This window comes from Gallinula chloropus, assembly GCF_964237585.1.
Source record: "Gallinula chloropus genome assembly, chromosome: 3".
NCBI classification, from domain to species: domain Eukaryota; kingdom Metazoa; phylum Chordata; class Aves; order Gruiformes; family Rallidae; genus Gallinula; species Gallinula chloropus.
The window spans coordinates 77,582,288-77,598,473 of NC_140087.1; the positions used below are offsets into that span (position 1 = coordinate 77,582,288).

The 16,186-nt window shown below is 50.2% G+C and overlaps 1 protein-coding gene across 1 annotated transcript; it reads left to right on the forward strand.

Moving 5' to 3' along the window:
- Positions 1–472: 472 nt before the first annotated feature.
- LOC311189453 (TOG array regulator of axonemal microtubules protein 2-like) lies at positions 473–13,109 on the forward strand (the record flags this gene model as incomplete). The annotated part of the gene is made up of 11 exons (XM_084261117.1): positions 473–548; positions 6,766–6,907; positions 7,600–7,705; positions 8,216–8,451; positions 9,830–9,988; positions 10,369–10,486; positions 11,145–11,248; positions 11,441–11,591; positions 11,802–12,018; positions 12,559–12,645; positions 12,868–13,109. The coding sequence occupies 11 exons, from the start codon at positions 473–475 to the stop codon at positions 13,107–13,109; spliced, it is 1,638 nt and encodes a 545-aa protein (XP_084117243.1).
- Positions 13,110–16,186: the final 3,077 nt, after the last annotated feature.

Below are 16,186 nucleotides of genomic sequence, written 5' to 3' on the forward strand. Positions count from 1 at the left end.
ACAAAGCCAAGTGCAGGGTCCTGCAACTTGGGTCAGGACAACCCCTGTTATCCATACAGGTTAGGAGATGTGCTTGAAAGCAGCCCTGAGGAAAAAGACTTGGGAGTACTTGTGGATGAGAAGCTGGACATGAGCCACTGATGTGCATCTGTAGCCCAGAAGACCAACCACACCCTGGGCTGCATCAAAAGAAGTGTGGCCAGCAGATCAAGAGAGGTGATTCTGCCCCTTTACTCTGCTCTGGTGAGACCTCACCTGCAATATTGTGTCCAGCTCTGGAACTCTTAACACAAGGTAGACAAGGACCTGTTGGAGCATGTCCAGAGGGCCACAAAAATGATCAAAGGGCTGGAGCACTTCTCTTATGAAGACAGGCTGAGAGAGTTGGGGTTGTCCAGCACGGTGAAGAGAAGGCTCTGGGGGCACCTTATAAAGGTGTCATGAGCCCAGTGAGCTGACATAATTTGCCCTTATGTTGCCAATCAAGATCTACTTGAGCCAGATCGACCTGCTGTTTGTTTTGATGTTCTCAGCACCTCAACTCTTGGGTACGTGGGCATCTACATGAGGTACATTTACAATTAGGTTCTCTAACTGGGCAGAAATATCTTGCCACAGTGGAACAGCCCAGATGGTTTTGCCTCTGCACTGCCAGTTGCTTTGTTTCCAGTGCCACAGCCATCCCCAGTGGGCATTGGCCAGCATCCATGAGTCAGTGCAGAGGTACAATTTCAGCCACTTTTCTTGTTTGGCAATGTTTAAAGGCAGTTGGATGGCTTTTACCTCTGCCAACTGGCTGGATTCACCTTCTCCTTCAGCAGCAGAAGCAACTTGTCATGTAGGACTCCATATGGCAGCCTTCCTCCTCCGATGTTTTCCAGTAATGTGAAAGGACCCATCGATGAGCAGGGCATATTTCTTCTCATTTTCTGGCCTCTTCAGCACGCATCACCTCCTCCTCTGGTGACGTTCCAAAATTCCTGCCTTCTGGCCAGTCTGTGATGACTTCCAGGATTCCTGGGTGATTGGAGTTCCTGAGCCTGTTGCATGATTAGTGTGACCCACTTGCTCCACGTAGCATCAGTGGCATAGTGTGTAGAAGGGGCCTTTCCTTCGAACATCCACCCCAGTGCTGGCAGTCAGGGTGCCAGGAGGAGCTGGGCTCCAGTTTCAATCACTTCCAAAGTGGCTCAAACCCCTTCATATGCAGCCAGTCTTTCCTTTTCTGTTGGAGTGTAATGGGCCTCAGATCCTCTCTAGTCCCAATTCCAAAATCCCAGCGCTCAGCCTCGGGTCTCCCCTGGTGTTTTCTGCCAGAGACTCCAGGCAGGGCCATTCTCCCCAGCTGTGGTGTAGAGCACATTCTATCTGGCTCTGCCTGGATGGGCCCAAGGGCTACTGCCTGGACAGCTTCCCCTAGGATCAGTTCAAAGGCTTGTCACTGCTCAGGGCCCTGTTGGAAATGTTTCTTCCAGGTTACACAGTAGAGAAGGGTTTACAATTGAGCCTCTAGGTTGGGATGTGCATTCACCAAAAACCCACAGTGTGTTGGGAAATCTTGTGTCTCCTTTTTGCTGGTTGGTGGAGACAGAGATGCTGTTGTATTGAGAACATCCATTGGGACCTGATGACATCCATCCTGCCATTTTATTCCTAAAAACTGGCTTTCTCCAGCAGGTCCCCTGACCTTACTTGGTTTGATAGTGAAACTGGATTTTAGCAGAATTGGGATTCTTTTCTTCCTCTGCTGTGTTGCCCCATACAATGATGTCATCAATATACTGCAGGTGCTCTGGGGCTTCACCCTGTCCTAATGCAGTCTGGATCAGTCCATGGCAGATGGTGGGGCTGTGTTTTGGCCCCTGAGGCAGGGGATTCCAGGTGTACTGAGTGTGATTCCAGGTGCACTGGATTCCCTTCCAAGTGAAAGCACACTGTGGCCTGTGCTCTGTTGCCAAAGGAGTTGAGAAGAAAGCATTTGCAGTGTCAGTGGTGCCGCACCACTTGGCTGCTTTTGACTCCAGTTCATACCTGAGTTTCAGCATGTCTGGCACAGCAGCACTCACAGGCAGTGTGACTTCATTGAGGCCACGATAGTCCACTGTCAGCCTTCACTCTCCATTGGACTTCTGCTCTGGCCCTATTGGACTGTTGAAGGGTGAGTGGGTTCTACTGATCACTCCCTGACTCTCCAGTTGATGAATCAGTTTCTGAATGGGAATAAGGGAGTCTCTGTTGGTGTGGTATTGTCATCTGTGCACCATCATGGTAGCAATTGGTACCCACTGTTCTCTGACCTTTAGCAGCCCCACAACAGAAGGGTCTTCTGAGAGTCCTGGCAGAAGAGACAGTCGTTTTGTTTCCTCTCTCTCTAGGGCAGCTATTCCAAAAGCCCACTGGTACCCTTTTGGGTCTTTGAAATACCCTCTCCAGAGGAAGTCTTGGAGGAGGTGTTTTTCCCAGTCATTCCCAGTTACAGTCACTTCAGCTTCTAGTAAGACTCAACTGTTGGGATCCCCCTGTCACTCCAGAAACGTAGGTGGGTTCTGGCCCTTCATAGTTTGATGGTATTAGAGTTTGCCGGGCACTTGTGTCTAGTAACGCTTGGTACTTCTGTGGATCTGATGTGCCAGGCCATTGGACTCACACATTCCAATAAATTCGACTGTCCCTTTCCTCCCCCTGGTTGGAGGCAGGGCCCCTTTAATCTTGCTCGTAGTGTTTGCTGTTTACATCCTGCAAAAAAGACTTAGAGATCCCTTCAAGAGCATCACAGGAATGGTTATACAGTCTGGTGGGCTGCTTGGTCGGATCTGCCATTATCCCAACCCTTCAGGCCCCATGCTGAGGCACACAAAGGACTGTCATGGTTCAGCCCAAGCACTGGCTGAGCACCACATGCTGCTCACTCACTCACACCCCTCCCAGGAGGAGAAACACAAAGTCTTGCAGGTTGAGATAAGGATGATTCACTGACATGTACCACGACAGGGGAGCAGCAGCAGCAGAATACACACACCTGGTGATAACACAGAGGACTTTACTGACAGGAGACGGTAGTAGCACAGAGCTTTGCACCAGTGCGAGGACCGATCGCACTCAGACTGTCCCAGAGCCATGCCTGTGCCCCTCCCAGATCAGCCCCTCTTACTGGAGGCTTGGTGTCATGTGGTGCAGAAAAAATCCTGGGCCAGCTCAGCTGACCTGCGTTGGATGCTTGGGGAAGTTAATTCTCTCCTGGCTGGAGCCAGGACAAGCAGCCTTCCAGTCCCTGAAAGATGCCTATATGGAAGCTGGGGAAGAACTATTCACAAGGGCATGTAGCAATAGGGAGACGGGTGGTGGTTTTAAACCAGAAAAGGGGAGATTTAGGTTGGGTATTAGGAAAAAGTTCTTAAATATAAGGGTGGTAGATCACTGGAACAGGTTGCGCAGAGAGGTAGTGGAGGCCATGTCCCTAGAGATACTCAAGGTCAGGCTTGGTAGGGCTATGAGTGACCGGATCTAGTGCAGATGTCCCTGCTCACTGCAGGGGGCTTGGACTAGATGACCTTAAAAAGTCCCTTGCAACCCAATACATCCAATGAAAGGAGAGGAAAGAAACCTTGTGGTTGTGGATGGGCAACTAGCAACACATATGCAAATTTGAGTATGTTGTGGTTGTGCTGTAGTACTGTGAGGTCACGTAAGGCTAGGGCTTAGAGCCCCAGGGCACCACTGGTGTCTCAGTCTTCCTCTTTGCGGTGGTCACCTCTCGGTATCAGATCCTGCAGATTTCAGCAATTTGTGCTGTCCTCATTTGGAAGACAAGTACCACGCCCCAGTTGCTGTCTACCGTGGGAGCATTCCCAACTTCCAACCCAGATACACAGCTCTGCGCGGCGGAAGCACTGACTCAGACTTGCAGTTTTGTGGCAGTTGTTGGATCCCTGAAGAAGGAGGTAAGGATGGGAAGGGCTGGAATATGCACTGATGGCCCAGCCAAATGTAAAAAGCACCTTGATTTCAGGGAGAAATGGTTCTTGGAGGCTGGTCTTCATGTGCTGGCTCTGTGTCAGAGTAGGTGTTTGAGAGCAGCAGGTGCTCCTGCCCTCCTCCAGTGATGCGCAGGGCACCACATCTCTGTCGTTAATTCCTTTGCCTTCTCTGTTACCAACAATAGCCAGATGACTGCTGCTGCCAGTCAGGCCAGGGACTGTGGCCCAACTGGCAATTCATTAAGAAGAATTAAACAGGCTGGCTTTATGAAGGACACAAACAAGCTGAGCTTGACTGATTGAAGAATCTTGAGTGCCCGGCTCATCAGATGGGTTGATTGTAAAGGCGCGAGGTCAGCTAACTCAGCTCTTCCCTTCGACCTCACCTGCAGCTTCTTCTCAGTCCGTATTCACAACCCGGGTGATGGAGCAGCTGAGATCACGGGCTGGGGATGGAGCTCAGCGTTGGAAAAACAGCGCAGGCGGTGATGGGAGTAACAAGGCGCTGATGTCAGAGGAAAAAGGCCATGAAGTAAGGAAGCCAAATCACTTGCGGGGGGGGGGGGGGGGGGGGTCTTCAGTTTCTTTCTTGGAGGTAGAACTCCAAAACCTTCTTTCCCTGTGGTGCAATCCCTAGGAAGTCACTGAGTGAGCCAAGGAAGGGCTCAGCGGGACAGTGCGCTGCTTGAGTTCTAGAGCCACGTCCCCCTGCACAGTTCTCTCTAGTACTGTTTCTAGGTTTCAGAGGCCCCCTTCATCCTCTTCGATGGATCTGCCCAGGAGCGAGTGATGGGAAGGGGCAATTCTGGTCCTGATCTGGCTCTCTGTCTGTGACAAGGATGTTGGGATAGTAAGGAAGGGTGCAGGTCTGACCCGGCTCCCTCCACCCCCCTTCCTAGCAATGGCATGGGGAGCCTGTAATGATTTCATCAGGCAGAGGGTCCTTACACAGAGCAGTAGGGTAAGGAGCCTGCCAGATAGATGCCAGGTGGGAGTCGAAGGGGGCAGGCTGGATGCTCAGGCTGAGCGCTGTGTTCTGGTCTTTCCAGGCATCTCTGCTGTGCTGCAGAAGTGGGCCTTGGGAGAAGTTGCCGCCTTTGCTCTCCGCTATCCCTGTGTCACCAGGTCCATCTGACAGGGCTCCTGGCAGCACTGCAGTCCCTCCCCACAGGGCTCAGCACCTGCCTTGCCAAGAGACCCTGAAGATGTGGTAAGTCCAAGCGCCTGATCCTCCAAGAAGCCGTTCACCTCGCGCTTATTTTCCACAGTCAGCTCTCCAGTATCTTTAGGGAAAGGGAGGCTTGTGGAGCAGCATAAAGGTAGTCGCCCTCAGTGCAGACTCCAGACTGCCTTCCCATCTCTTGCTGCTTCAGAGGGGATGTATGTAACAGCGTGAGGTGCTTGGCTGCAAAAGGAGAGAGAGCAGAATTGGATAGGTAAGGCCCAAAGTGAAAAATGACTCCTGTGTTTCAGCTAGAGCTTGGTGAGCAATCAACAACTGGAAGTGTAAAGGCAATTAATCCGCCTCGTATAGTGTTGGTTTTATGGGTTGCATCCCCTCCTTCATCAGAATGGCCATGCTAAGAGAGGTTAGCTCCTTGAATGCTGTACCCCGCTTCTCTTTCTCTCTCCTCACATATTCTTTTATCCTTCATTTTCTTAAGGCCAAGATCAGGCAGGAGAAATGAAGAGAAGACCCTTCAACCTGGTGGTAGGTACAGGGAGTGGCTGTCCCAAAATGACCCATGGGTGGCACTGTGGAAGTCTGGTTGGTTGGTTGAAACGCATCCTGTCCCTGTGCAGCTGCTGAAACTGGAAAGCAAAAGAAAGAAAAGCCCTACCGAGTTTTCCTAATGCTTTCTGAGGGAAAGCATAAGTGCACTGGAGGTGCTGGAGGTCAGGTTAGACATAGCAACCTGATGTAGCCGAAGATGGACTAGATGGCATTTAAAGGCTCCTCCCAACCCACAGTGTTCTACGATTCAACGATTTTTGTGGTTACTTTCTCATGTTAGTGTGCAGTGGGAGTTGTTTGGGATGACAAAGGGATGGGACCGAGCTCCATCTGGGAGGAAACATATATATATATATATAAAATATAACATATATATATATACATATAATTTTATATATATATATATAAAATAAAGTGCCTCTCACTGTATTGATAAACATTCTTTGCCATCACTCTGCCCTCAGAGGTAAGAGCAGGAGTCAGCCTGTCAGTACCTCAGCACTGCTGCTTCCAACTGATTAAAAACTAAGCAAAGACTAAAAAAAGCCCTTTCTAAGCCCCCAGCCACCCTGCCCACCACTCTCCACTTACAAGGTCCTGTTTGGTCTCTGCAGGCATTCACCTACCACCTATCAAGGGGGCAGTTTGCAGTGACCCCAGCACGAGCGATGCATGCAAAGAGCAGAGCTCTCTTTCTGCCTCCAGGAAGGGTGTCACCAGGTGCCCACTCCCCAGCATCCCTGTCACCCACCAGCGTGGCAAGTTCCAGCACAATTCCTCAGGTGAGCCCACTCCACTGCAGCCCCACCACCAGCTCTCTCCTTGCACAAGAAGCACAAACTGCCTCATTCCAGAAACAACTTCTTTCCCAAGAGCACGCAAAAATGTATGTGCGCTCAGCTCCCTGCATTCTAGAACATTTGAAGCAAATGGAAACAGAGGCACTCTCAGATTCAGAGGGTGACACATCACACTGTGCCCTGGGAGCTGCTCCTCAGGTGGGATGCCTTGCCCCGGGGTATGCGATGCTGATGCCTGACCCTGTCCTAACAGGGAGGTCGCAGCCTGCCACTGCTCTGGCCTTCCTGGACTGGGAAGAGGAGGCAGAGGAGGGAAGTGCCTGGGAAGTCAGACCCTTTGCTGAACCACAGCAGGAGCTGCTCAATGCCCTGACATGGCTCAGCAGCGATGACTGGTAAGAAAACACCTTGTTTGCTCTTTCTCCCTGTCAGTGTGCAGATAAATGAGAAGCTCTTTTTCTAGTGCCTCTGAGGCCAGGCAGCTCAGATGTCCAAAGGAAACTAGTGAAACCACTCCAAAGCAGTCCCAGTATAAGCCTTTGATTTGCTTCCCTATGTCCTCCTGCAAGTGAGTCCTGCAAGTGAGCGCCTGCAGGGAGTTGCTTTTTCTGAGAAATGCACTAAGCCATGGTGCAGAGATGCCCAGCCTGTCATTTCCCCTGAAGGAGGGAAGAAAATTTTTTAAAAAAAGGTAGACACAGACAAGAGTAGAGTCCTGAGAATTTCAGAGACATGTTGATGGTCCTTTTGATTTCTGGGTCAGCATCGAGTCACTAGGGCTCCATTCACACTGAGATAACGGTGAAACCCCTTCCACAATCCTTCTCCTTGTGCAGCCTCTTTGTCTGGCCCCTCTCCCTTTTCTCTTCCCCCTTCCTTTTTGGTGCCCTGTGAGGTGCAGAGAACTGCTGCAAGTGTGGGAGTCTGGGTTAACACTCAGGGACCGCAGTGGGGAAGGGTCCCCAGTCCTGGCCTGCAGTCCCAGCGAAACAGTGAATGTATCACATGCCAGCTGACAGCCTGGGCATTTCACTGCCCAGTTCTTGGGTGGGGAGAAAAATGAATCTTTCTTGAAATGGCTTTTCAGGGAGCAAAAGGCAAAGGGACTCTTCAGCATCAGGTGCCTGGCTATCCGCCACTCCGAAGTCCTTCTTCCCAGACTTCGTGATGTTTCTTTGGCAGTTAGCAAAGAGGTAAGAACAATGTGTTGAACTGTGTCCCCTGTGCCTCATCCATGGGGTGTAGACGTGTGCTTCTTCCTTTACTTCTCTACTCAGTGTCTGCCTCGTAGCTATTAAGAAAATGAGGTCTAAAAATGACAATATGTCACCTGTCTGTAGGATCTGTCTGTACATATAGATATTTGGACTGGTAAGGAGGGCATCTGTCTGCCTCCTCTTTGAGCTATTTAGCATCTTGTCCCTCGATCTTAAAACCCAACCCTTGCTTTAATGAATTTGCTTGTCTTCATAAAAGGGCCTAAAATCCAAGCAGTAAGCATTATGGGCTGAGCAGCACACTTTGTGCTTAGGCGTTCAGTCTCCTTCAAATTGTATTGTACAAGTGAAGTTGTTTGTGTCACAGTGTGTTTCTGTGCCTGTGGTCTCTTCTGCTTGCTCTTACTGTGCTTCCTTGGCCTTTTCCTGGGGGAAGTGAGTATCTTTACCCTGTGATTCTTACATTTCCCTTCATGACTTCCCCAGGTGAACAACCTGCGGTCCAAAGTATCTCGCTTTGCAATTGGCACACTCGGAGAGCTCTTCAGGACCTTGAAGAAGAAAATGGACCATGACGTTGATATGATATGTCAGGCCTTGCTCCAGAGGATGGGGGACTCCAGTGATTTCATCCAGAAAGGAGCCAGTCGATCCTTGGGGCTCATGGTGCAGAATGTGACTCCTGCACGAGCCATGACTGCTCTCATGGCGAGTGGAATCCAGTAAGTAGTTCTTCTCTTCATGCTATCGTTTGCCTTTGTGTGTGTGTGGGGAAGGGATGGGAGGCAGAAGGGGAATGCTGGTCGGGAAGGGTCCTTTCTCCTGCACCATGCGTGAACCCGGTGGTTAGGTTCTCTGGTCAACTTCACTCCCTTTGTTTCCACAAAGGGAGGAGGGACAGTGGCAGTTCCAGCAGTGAGCACTCTTTGATCTTTCGCCGTGCTAACCTCAGAGGCACAAGTTAAAACCCAGCATCATTATCCCATTAACTTGAGAAATAAGGAGGTTCATTGCTGGCACACAGAGCGTGTGGGGGAGAACCTGCTAGGTGCAGCACAGCCTGCTCAACAGGCGGGGCCCCTGCTGAGAGGAGCCTGACCATCACTGTCGTTCCAGCTCCATTTTCTCTCCAAAGTGCTGCTGCAGGTTAGCCTTAACCTGGTAAGCCATTTTACAGGCAGCTTCCCAGGCTGACACCCAAGGGATAGCTGAAGCAAGTGCTGCCATCAGATCTTTGTGCCGGGCCTGTTTCAAACAGGCTCCCCACCCTCTGGAAAAGACAACGTGGCTAAAACGACCACTACCCTTTCCTCAGCTTTGGAAAAGGGCAAAACATTGCAATGTACCTCTTCCCAAAGCTCAAAGCGGTTGCATGGCTGGATATTCTGCAGCTTCCTGCCCCACAGGGATTTTTCCCGCCATTTTTTGTCCTCGGCTGTGCAGATTTGCAGGTTTCTCTCTGGCGCCTGCAATGGGCCTCCCCACCCCTCTGCGGTGACTGTGGTGCCTGCAGACTATGTTACGTTTTCTCACTCCCTTCTCTGGGGGCAAAAAACGGCTGCTTGTGGTTTTTTTTTCTCCTAAATGTGATTCCCAGAGGCACTGTGGCCGTTGCTCATGGGCTCGGCCTTGCTCAGTGGAACGTCCGGCCTTGAGCCCGGCTGGCGGTTGCTCTCTTGGGCCTGCAGTAGCAGCTTGCTGCTTCTTGCAGAAGCTGCCCCTACTCCCTGCCTCTGCAAAAGCAGAGTGGAGATAAACAGGTGGGATAAGCCTGAATCCTGCTGCAGTTCTGTCAGTGTCCTGGGAGCCCCCTGAGTGGTCAGGATGAATTGTCTTTCCCAGAATTGCCTCTCAGACAGAGGGAATTGAAAGGAACTGAGCTGTCACATAGTCCAGGGAGCTGGAATTCCTCCCTTTCCCTTCCTTTGTAAAATGCCAACGTTTGTATTTATCTGAGGCCAGGATCTTGTGCAGGTGGCAAAAGCTGCAGCGAGAACACATGCCTCCTCCTCAGCTAGGACAGGGAGCATGCTGTGAGCAAAGCCTGTGCTCCTGGCTTTCCTTTACCCTCTGTGCCAGTGCTTGTTCTCTTGTTTGCAGGCACCGCAATGTCATGGTGCGGAAGTGTGCGGCTGAACACCTCCTGACGATGATAGAAACAATCGGGGCTAAGAAGCTCCTCTCAGGCAAACACATTAATACCGACGAGCTGGTGAACACGGTGGTGAGGCTCGCTCAGGATTCTCATCAGGACACAAGGTGGCGATCTTGATCAGTTACAATTTCATAGCGCCAAACCCAATCCCCCCTATTTCGATTCTTAGTTTAAATTACTAGATGCTAAGAACACACAAGCAGCTAGCTGCCCCTCTGCATACATGTAGTACAGAATCGTAAATAGCAAGCGTGAGGCGATTTAGCCCAGTTTCTCCCTCAGCCAGAGAAGGGTGGCTTCCCGGGCAGTGGCAGTAAGTGGAACTAAGTATCTCTTTGCTGAATAGGTAATAGGCATTACACGTGACGAGTTTAAGATCTCAGCTTATTTCATGGGCGCGTTTTCCTGGCTTATTGCCAGGGGAGAAGAGAGAGGAACGCTCAGATGCAAAAGCAGCCATTCCTTTTTCTCTTTCCTGTGTCAGGTATTATGGACGGCAGATGCTTAATGTATTGATGAGTCATCCAAAGTTTGCCAAGTATTTGAACCAGTCTGGCCCCTCACATGATTTGAAACAAGTCATGGAAACAATCAAGAAGAAAGTAAGTACTTGGCAGGAGAAATGCCTCTTTTCTGCAAGAAGTGAGAATACTCATGTGAGATTATAGATACCCGATCTTATTTCTTCTTCCACTGAATCGTTTTGATCTTGGGAATGAAGTGTTGCACCTCAGCCTGTTTATCTGCAGACAGTGAAGGAACTAGTATGGTTAGAAATGATGTGTGTGCATTCTGAAGATCAGCCCCAAACAGGAAAGGGAAGGAGAAATTGCAAATATACAAAAGATGCACAGGGCAATCACAATCCCGCTGTGTTGTCATGTGCTGTGGAGCTGGAAGAAGCTTCATCAATTCAGCATCCAGAAGAAACTCTCTCCCCTGCCTCCATTTTCCCCAACCCTCACCCCCATTCCTTTTGACTTACTCTGCAGGAACAGGGAGAGTGAGTGTGAACCAAATTCCTATTTGTGCTCAAGACTAATGAATTCAGGATTTTCTACTGCTGCCCATTATGGTAGCACCTACAGCCTTGGGTTTTTGGAAACAAAGAGCAGACATCCCTGAATCGCTGGCATCTCTCCCTCTCTATGACATGTTTCCCTAAGCATGTCTTGGTAGCCTTGATCCTGGTTTTTACTTGTGTTCTAAGCAAGTACTTTGCTATTTGATATTGTATAGCTTCATGTTTTTCTTCTATAGGGAGTGGAAGGTCGTAAATGTGAGGCTCCATCTGCCAAGGTCCGCAAGAATCCTAGGAAGAGCAGTTCAACAATGCCTCAGGATGAGCTGCCTTCTGATGGAGGGTACTGAGCACTTCCATTCTATCTGACAAAGCACATGACAAGCTTTACCAGCCTCTTCCTCAGGAAATTCTTTCTGGTAGAGATGAGGCGGGACAGAGGTTGTTGCCTTGTCCTACACATCTTCCTTTTATTTTTCAGCTTGAGATGTGGCTCTGACAGACGCCTCTTACCCCGTCGGGCTGTGTGTCACAGGTCACTTCAGACTGCGGAAGAAACCAACCAGCTGCAGGAGCTTTACAGGCTCCTGTCAGACAAGGATTTTGTATCAAGACTGGAGGGAGTGGGGCTCCTACTAGAGTACTGCAAGAGCAGCCCCCAGCTCCTTTCCAACAACATTGTCCAGGTACATAGGGGATCTCTACTGCTCCTTCCCCCTTAAGGCCCTTCCCAGCCCTTAGTAGCCCCCGGGAAAGCAGTGACATTGTGCTAGCAAGTGCTGCCCTGACAGGAAGGATTGTGTTACCCGGTTATCTTGCTGGGTACTTGTTTCTACATCCCTTCTTGAAAGAAAGACATTTGAATCCAGCTTTCATCTTCTTTGTTTTCTGAACAGATTTTTGATGTGTTTGGCCTGAGACTTCGGGATTGCAACAAAAAAGTGAACCAGCAGGCACTAGAGGTCCTGGCTTTGATGATACCCATGCTCAGAGATGCCTTACACCCAGTGCTGGTCTCCCTGGTGCTAGCGGTCACTGAGAACCTGAACTCAAAGCAGTCGGGGATTTATGCTGCAGCCACGAAGGTGCTGGAAGCATGCATTGCTCACCTAGGTAAGGCTGAGCTCTGACTCCTCTGCCTCGGAGCCAACTCAACCCCGAGTCTGCTGATAGCTTGTGCTGTCTGTGAAAAAAGTTCTGATGCTGCAAGGAAAACTTTGCTTGGCTGATCAAACTGATGAGGCTGGACTCTTGCAGACCAATGCAGGCAACAGTTATGGACATGGGGACGTGTCAGCTTTCTCACCCTTGTCCTTTGAGGAGAGAGAAGGTTGCTTCTGCAAAGCTCCAGGAGGTTCAAGCTCTTCACTGCTTACATGTGATTTCAATTGTGAGGGCTCTGATGTGCGATGTTTAACACAGCTGCTTGTAGAGCACTCAGGTTTGGATTGACAAATGTGAAAGGAGAAATTTTCTTTTTTAATTTCATAATCCTCAAAGTAAGCTTGAGGAAAACCAGAAGAAAAGGACTCAGAAACTGGAAGAATTTTATTGTAGAAAGTGCCCTTACCCTTGCCCTCCCCTCTCCCCCTCTTTACTTTTGGTGCCTTAGAACCTCAGAAGAGTGAGCAGAAATGACTGTTTCTCTTCCAGATAACACGCTGATGCTGCAAGCCCTGGCCCAACGAGTGCGGTCGCTCAGTGGCCAAGCTCTGCTCGACGTCACAGCACACATCTCAGGTATCACCTGCTGCAGCTGCTCTCCCCTTCTGAGTCAAGAAGTGTTGGAGGGACTATTTAGAGGGAATGCCTTGTCATAGTGGAACAGCTGATAAAGCGTGTCCCTCCTGCAGAAGGCATATACCAAAATGTATTTGGCAGGGGTTTGTCTGTTCTGAAGTGGGGTATAATACTGTTGTTTGCTTTAAGGTTGTTAAGAAGCTTTTCTTTCTTGCCCGACAGAGCTTGTGACATGGGTTTATCCCCGGAGACCCCAAGCTGCCAAGCTCTACGGCCTGCCCACGCTCTGGTTCCTCTTGGGAAGAAGCGTCCTGCCTGTGCGGACTGGCAACATCAAGGCTGTGGTGACCAAGCTTGCAGTGGCCCTCTACCAGCTGATGGGCTCCGAGCTGCAGGAGTGCACTGCCAGCCAACCTCAGCATGTGGCAAAAAGCCTCACTGACATCTTAAGAGCTGAATGCTGAGCAAAGGCTTGGAGTGCTCAAGCAGCGACGCAGAGGTGTGGAGAGGGGGACGTGAAGGCAACGGCAGATGTGCTGGTTTTATTCTGCCTGCCTGAGGAACAGAATTTATCCAAGAGTTTATAGCTTTTGATTTGAGATATTTTTTAAGGATAGTATTTAATATTTGTAGTCATTAAAAGGCTAATATTTTCCAAAAGTTTTGTACCTTGAGTTCCTCTTCCTGAAGAAGCTGCAGAGACACCAAAGAAATAAAACCCGTGCGTAATTGCAATTTGTAACTGTGAAAATGAAAAGCCTGTATTTGAATGCAGACTGAGAAAGCAAGAGACATGCAAACACACCTACATGTTTATACTGACACACATTTGCCCGTGAAGTAAGAGATGGGTTTTGGAAGCGCTGGAAGTAAAGGATTAGGCGGCTTCTTGAGCCAGACAAGAAGCAGAGACCTGCCAGGTGGGCCCTTTCCAAGTCTCTGGGAGCTGCGGGTGCACTGGCAGATACCTGAGATGTCCTGGCCAAGCTCAGAGTCCCAGTCCCACGACAGGAGAAATCGCCCCCTCCCTGGAGCTCAATTTCTCTTCCCATTTCAGGAGATGTCTCTTGCCTGTTGTCCCTTGTGTCCCTCACCCTATGCAAGGGACTGGTGAGGCGCGGTGACCGGTGCCATCGGATTGCCTCCCAGTGCTTTGGGGCAGCCCTGGAGAGGTGAAGGAGAGGGGCTCAGGGCAAGGGGTTTTGGGGGACATATGGGGTGCCGGACAGTAAGTGGGCAGAAGGTGTCCTACAGAAGCTGTGGAGAGGTAAGCTGTGGCCTCATAGGAAAGGGGATATTGGAAAAATAGAAAAGAAATGGTTTTCTTGCCCATCTTGTGAGAAGTGAAGGGTTTGCCTTACATGGGGACCAAGAAAGGACTTCTGACCCTGAGATTCAAGGAACAGAGTGAGGGAGGCACGTGCCAGTCCCTCACCATACAGAAGGGAGAAGTGATGAGAGAAGAGAGGGAGGGCTGAAAGCAGCAGGTGTTGGTGCATCCCTACACTAAGAAATGAGAACCGAGCAGCCTGATCTAAACCTTCTGAAGCTTTTTTTAGCAGGGGTTGTTTGCTTGCTTGTTTTTAACTCCTGCTTTTTGGTAGCAGGGCGCACTCAGGATCTCATCTCTCTAGATTGCATGATCTTGGGACCTGGTTCTGGAACGCTGGTGTCTGGGGAACTTGCAGAGCCTGGTGGAAGTCGTAGTCCTTGCAGATCTGCTGGATCATTTGAGTTTCCCAGCTCGAGAAAGATTTCAAACAGCTTAACAGGAGCAGCGTGGGACCATATAGTTGTTTTGTGGGCAGGATGGAGCTGCACAAAGTGTGTGTGTGTGCACCCAAATGCTAAGGCTCAATCGCTCAGAATGTCAGAGGGTGCTGAGGTTAAAGATCTGATCTTGAAGCCTGTCACTTCATCATGACCTGCAGTTTGCTACCACCTGAGATCTGTTTTACCAGATGTTGTAGTTTTGTGTGGCTGGGTTCTGGTGGAGAAGGGGGGCTGCAGGGGTGGCTTCTGCAAGAAGCAGCTAGAAGCTCTCTGCAGGCCCAAGAGAGAGAAAACACCAGCCGAAGGGAGTGAGAAGATGTAAGCAACCGTGCAGGCACCAAGGTGAGTGAGGAGGAGGGCAGAGACACTACAAGCACTGAGGAGACAGATTGCCCTGCAGCCCATGGAGACGATCATGGTGGAGCTGGTGTTGGTATTTCTAGTGCCAGTGGGAGAGCTGCGTGTACCTGCTCTCCTCTGAGAGCAGAGTGCATTGCTTTAGCTCTATTGTGCGCAGCAGTGGCAGGAAGGTGACCACACACCTCACTGGCATGGTTAGGATCTCCCCATGCTTACGGCAGAGAGAGATTGATCCAAGAGCGTATCTTTTATCTGGTATTTTTGCCACCTGCCGTGGACTGATTTGTTCTACAGCAATAACTGAGCGGCTGTCCTCAACTACTGAAGGGTCCATCCCTGGAGATACTCAAGGTCAGGCTTGGTAGGGCTATGAGTGACCGGATCTAGTGCAGATGTCCCTGCTCACTGCAGGGGGCTTGGACTAGATGACCTTAAAAAGTCCCTTCCAACCCAATACATCCAATGAAAGGAGAGGAAAGAAACCTTGTGGTTGTGGATGGGCAACTAGCAACACATATGCAAATTTGAGTATGTTGTGGTTGTGCTGTAGTACTGTGAGGTCACGTAAGGCTAGGGCTTAGAGCCCCAGGGCACCACTGGTGTCTCAGTCTTCACTTTGCGGTGGTGAGGAGAGGAGTGTGTTTTCACCTCTCGGTATCAGATCCTGCAGATTTCAGCAATTTGTGCTGTCCTCATTTGGAAGACAAGTACCACGCGCCAGTTGCTGTCTACCGTGGGAGCATTCCCAACTTCCAACCCAGATACACAGCTCTGCGCGGCGGAAGCACTGACTCAGACTTGCAGTTTTGTGGCAGTTGTTGGATCCCTGAAGAAGGAGGTAAGGATGGGAAGGGCTGGAATATGCACTGATGGCCCAGCCAAATGTAAAAAGCACCTTGATTTCAGAGAGAAATGGTTCTTGGAGGCTGGTCCTCATGTGCTGGCTCTGTGTCAGAGTAGGTTGGCTTTATGAAGGATACAAACAAGCTGAGCTTCCTTGACTGATTGAAGAATCTTGAGTGCCCGGCTCATCAGATGGGTTGATTGTAAAGGCGCGAGGTCAGCTAACTCAGCTCTTCCCTTCGACCTCACCTGCAGCTTCTTCTCAGTCCATATTCACAACCCGGGTGATGGAGCCTCTGAGTTCGTGGGCTGGGGATGGAGCACTTGTGGTGCAATCCCTGGGAAGTCACTGAGTGAGCCAAGGAAGGGCTCAGCGGGACAGTGCGCTGCTTGAGTTCTAGAGCCACGTCCCCCTGCACAGTTCTCTCTAGTACTGTTTCTAGGTTTCAGAGGCCCCCCTTCATTCTCTTCGATGGATCTGCCCAGGAGCAAGTGATGGGAAGGGGCAATTCTGGTCCTGATCTGGCTCTCTGTCTGTGACAAGGATTTTGGGATAGTAAGAAAG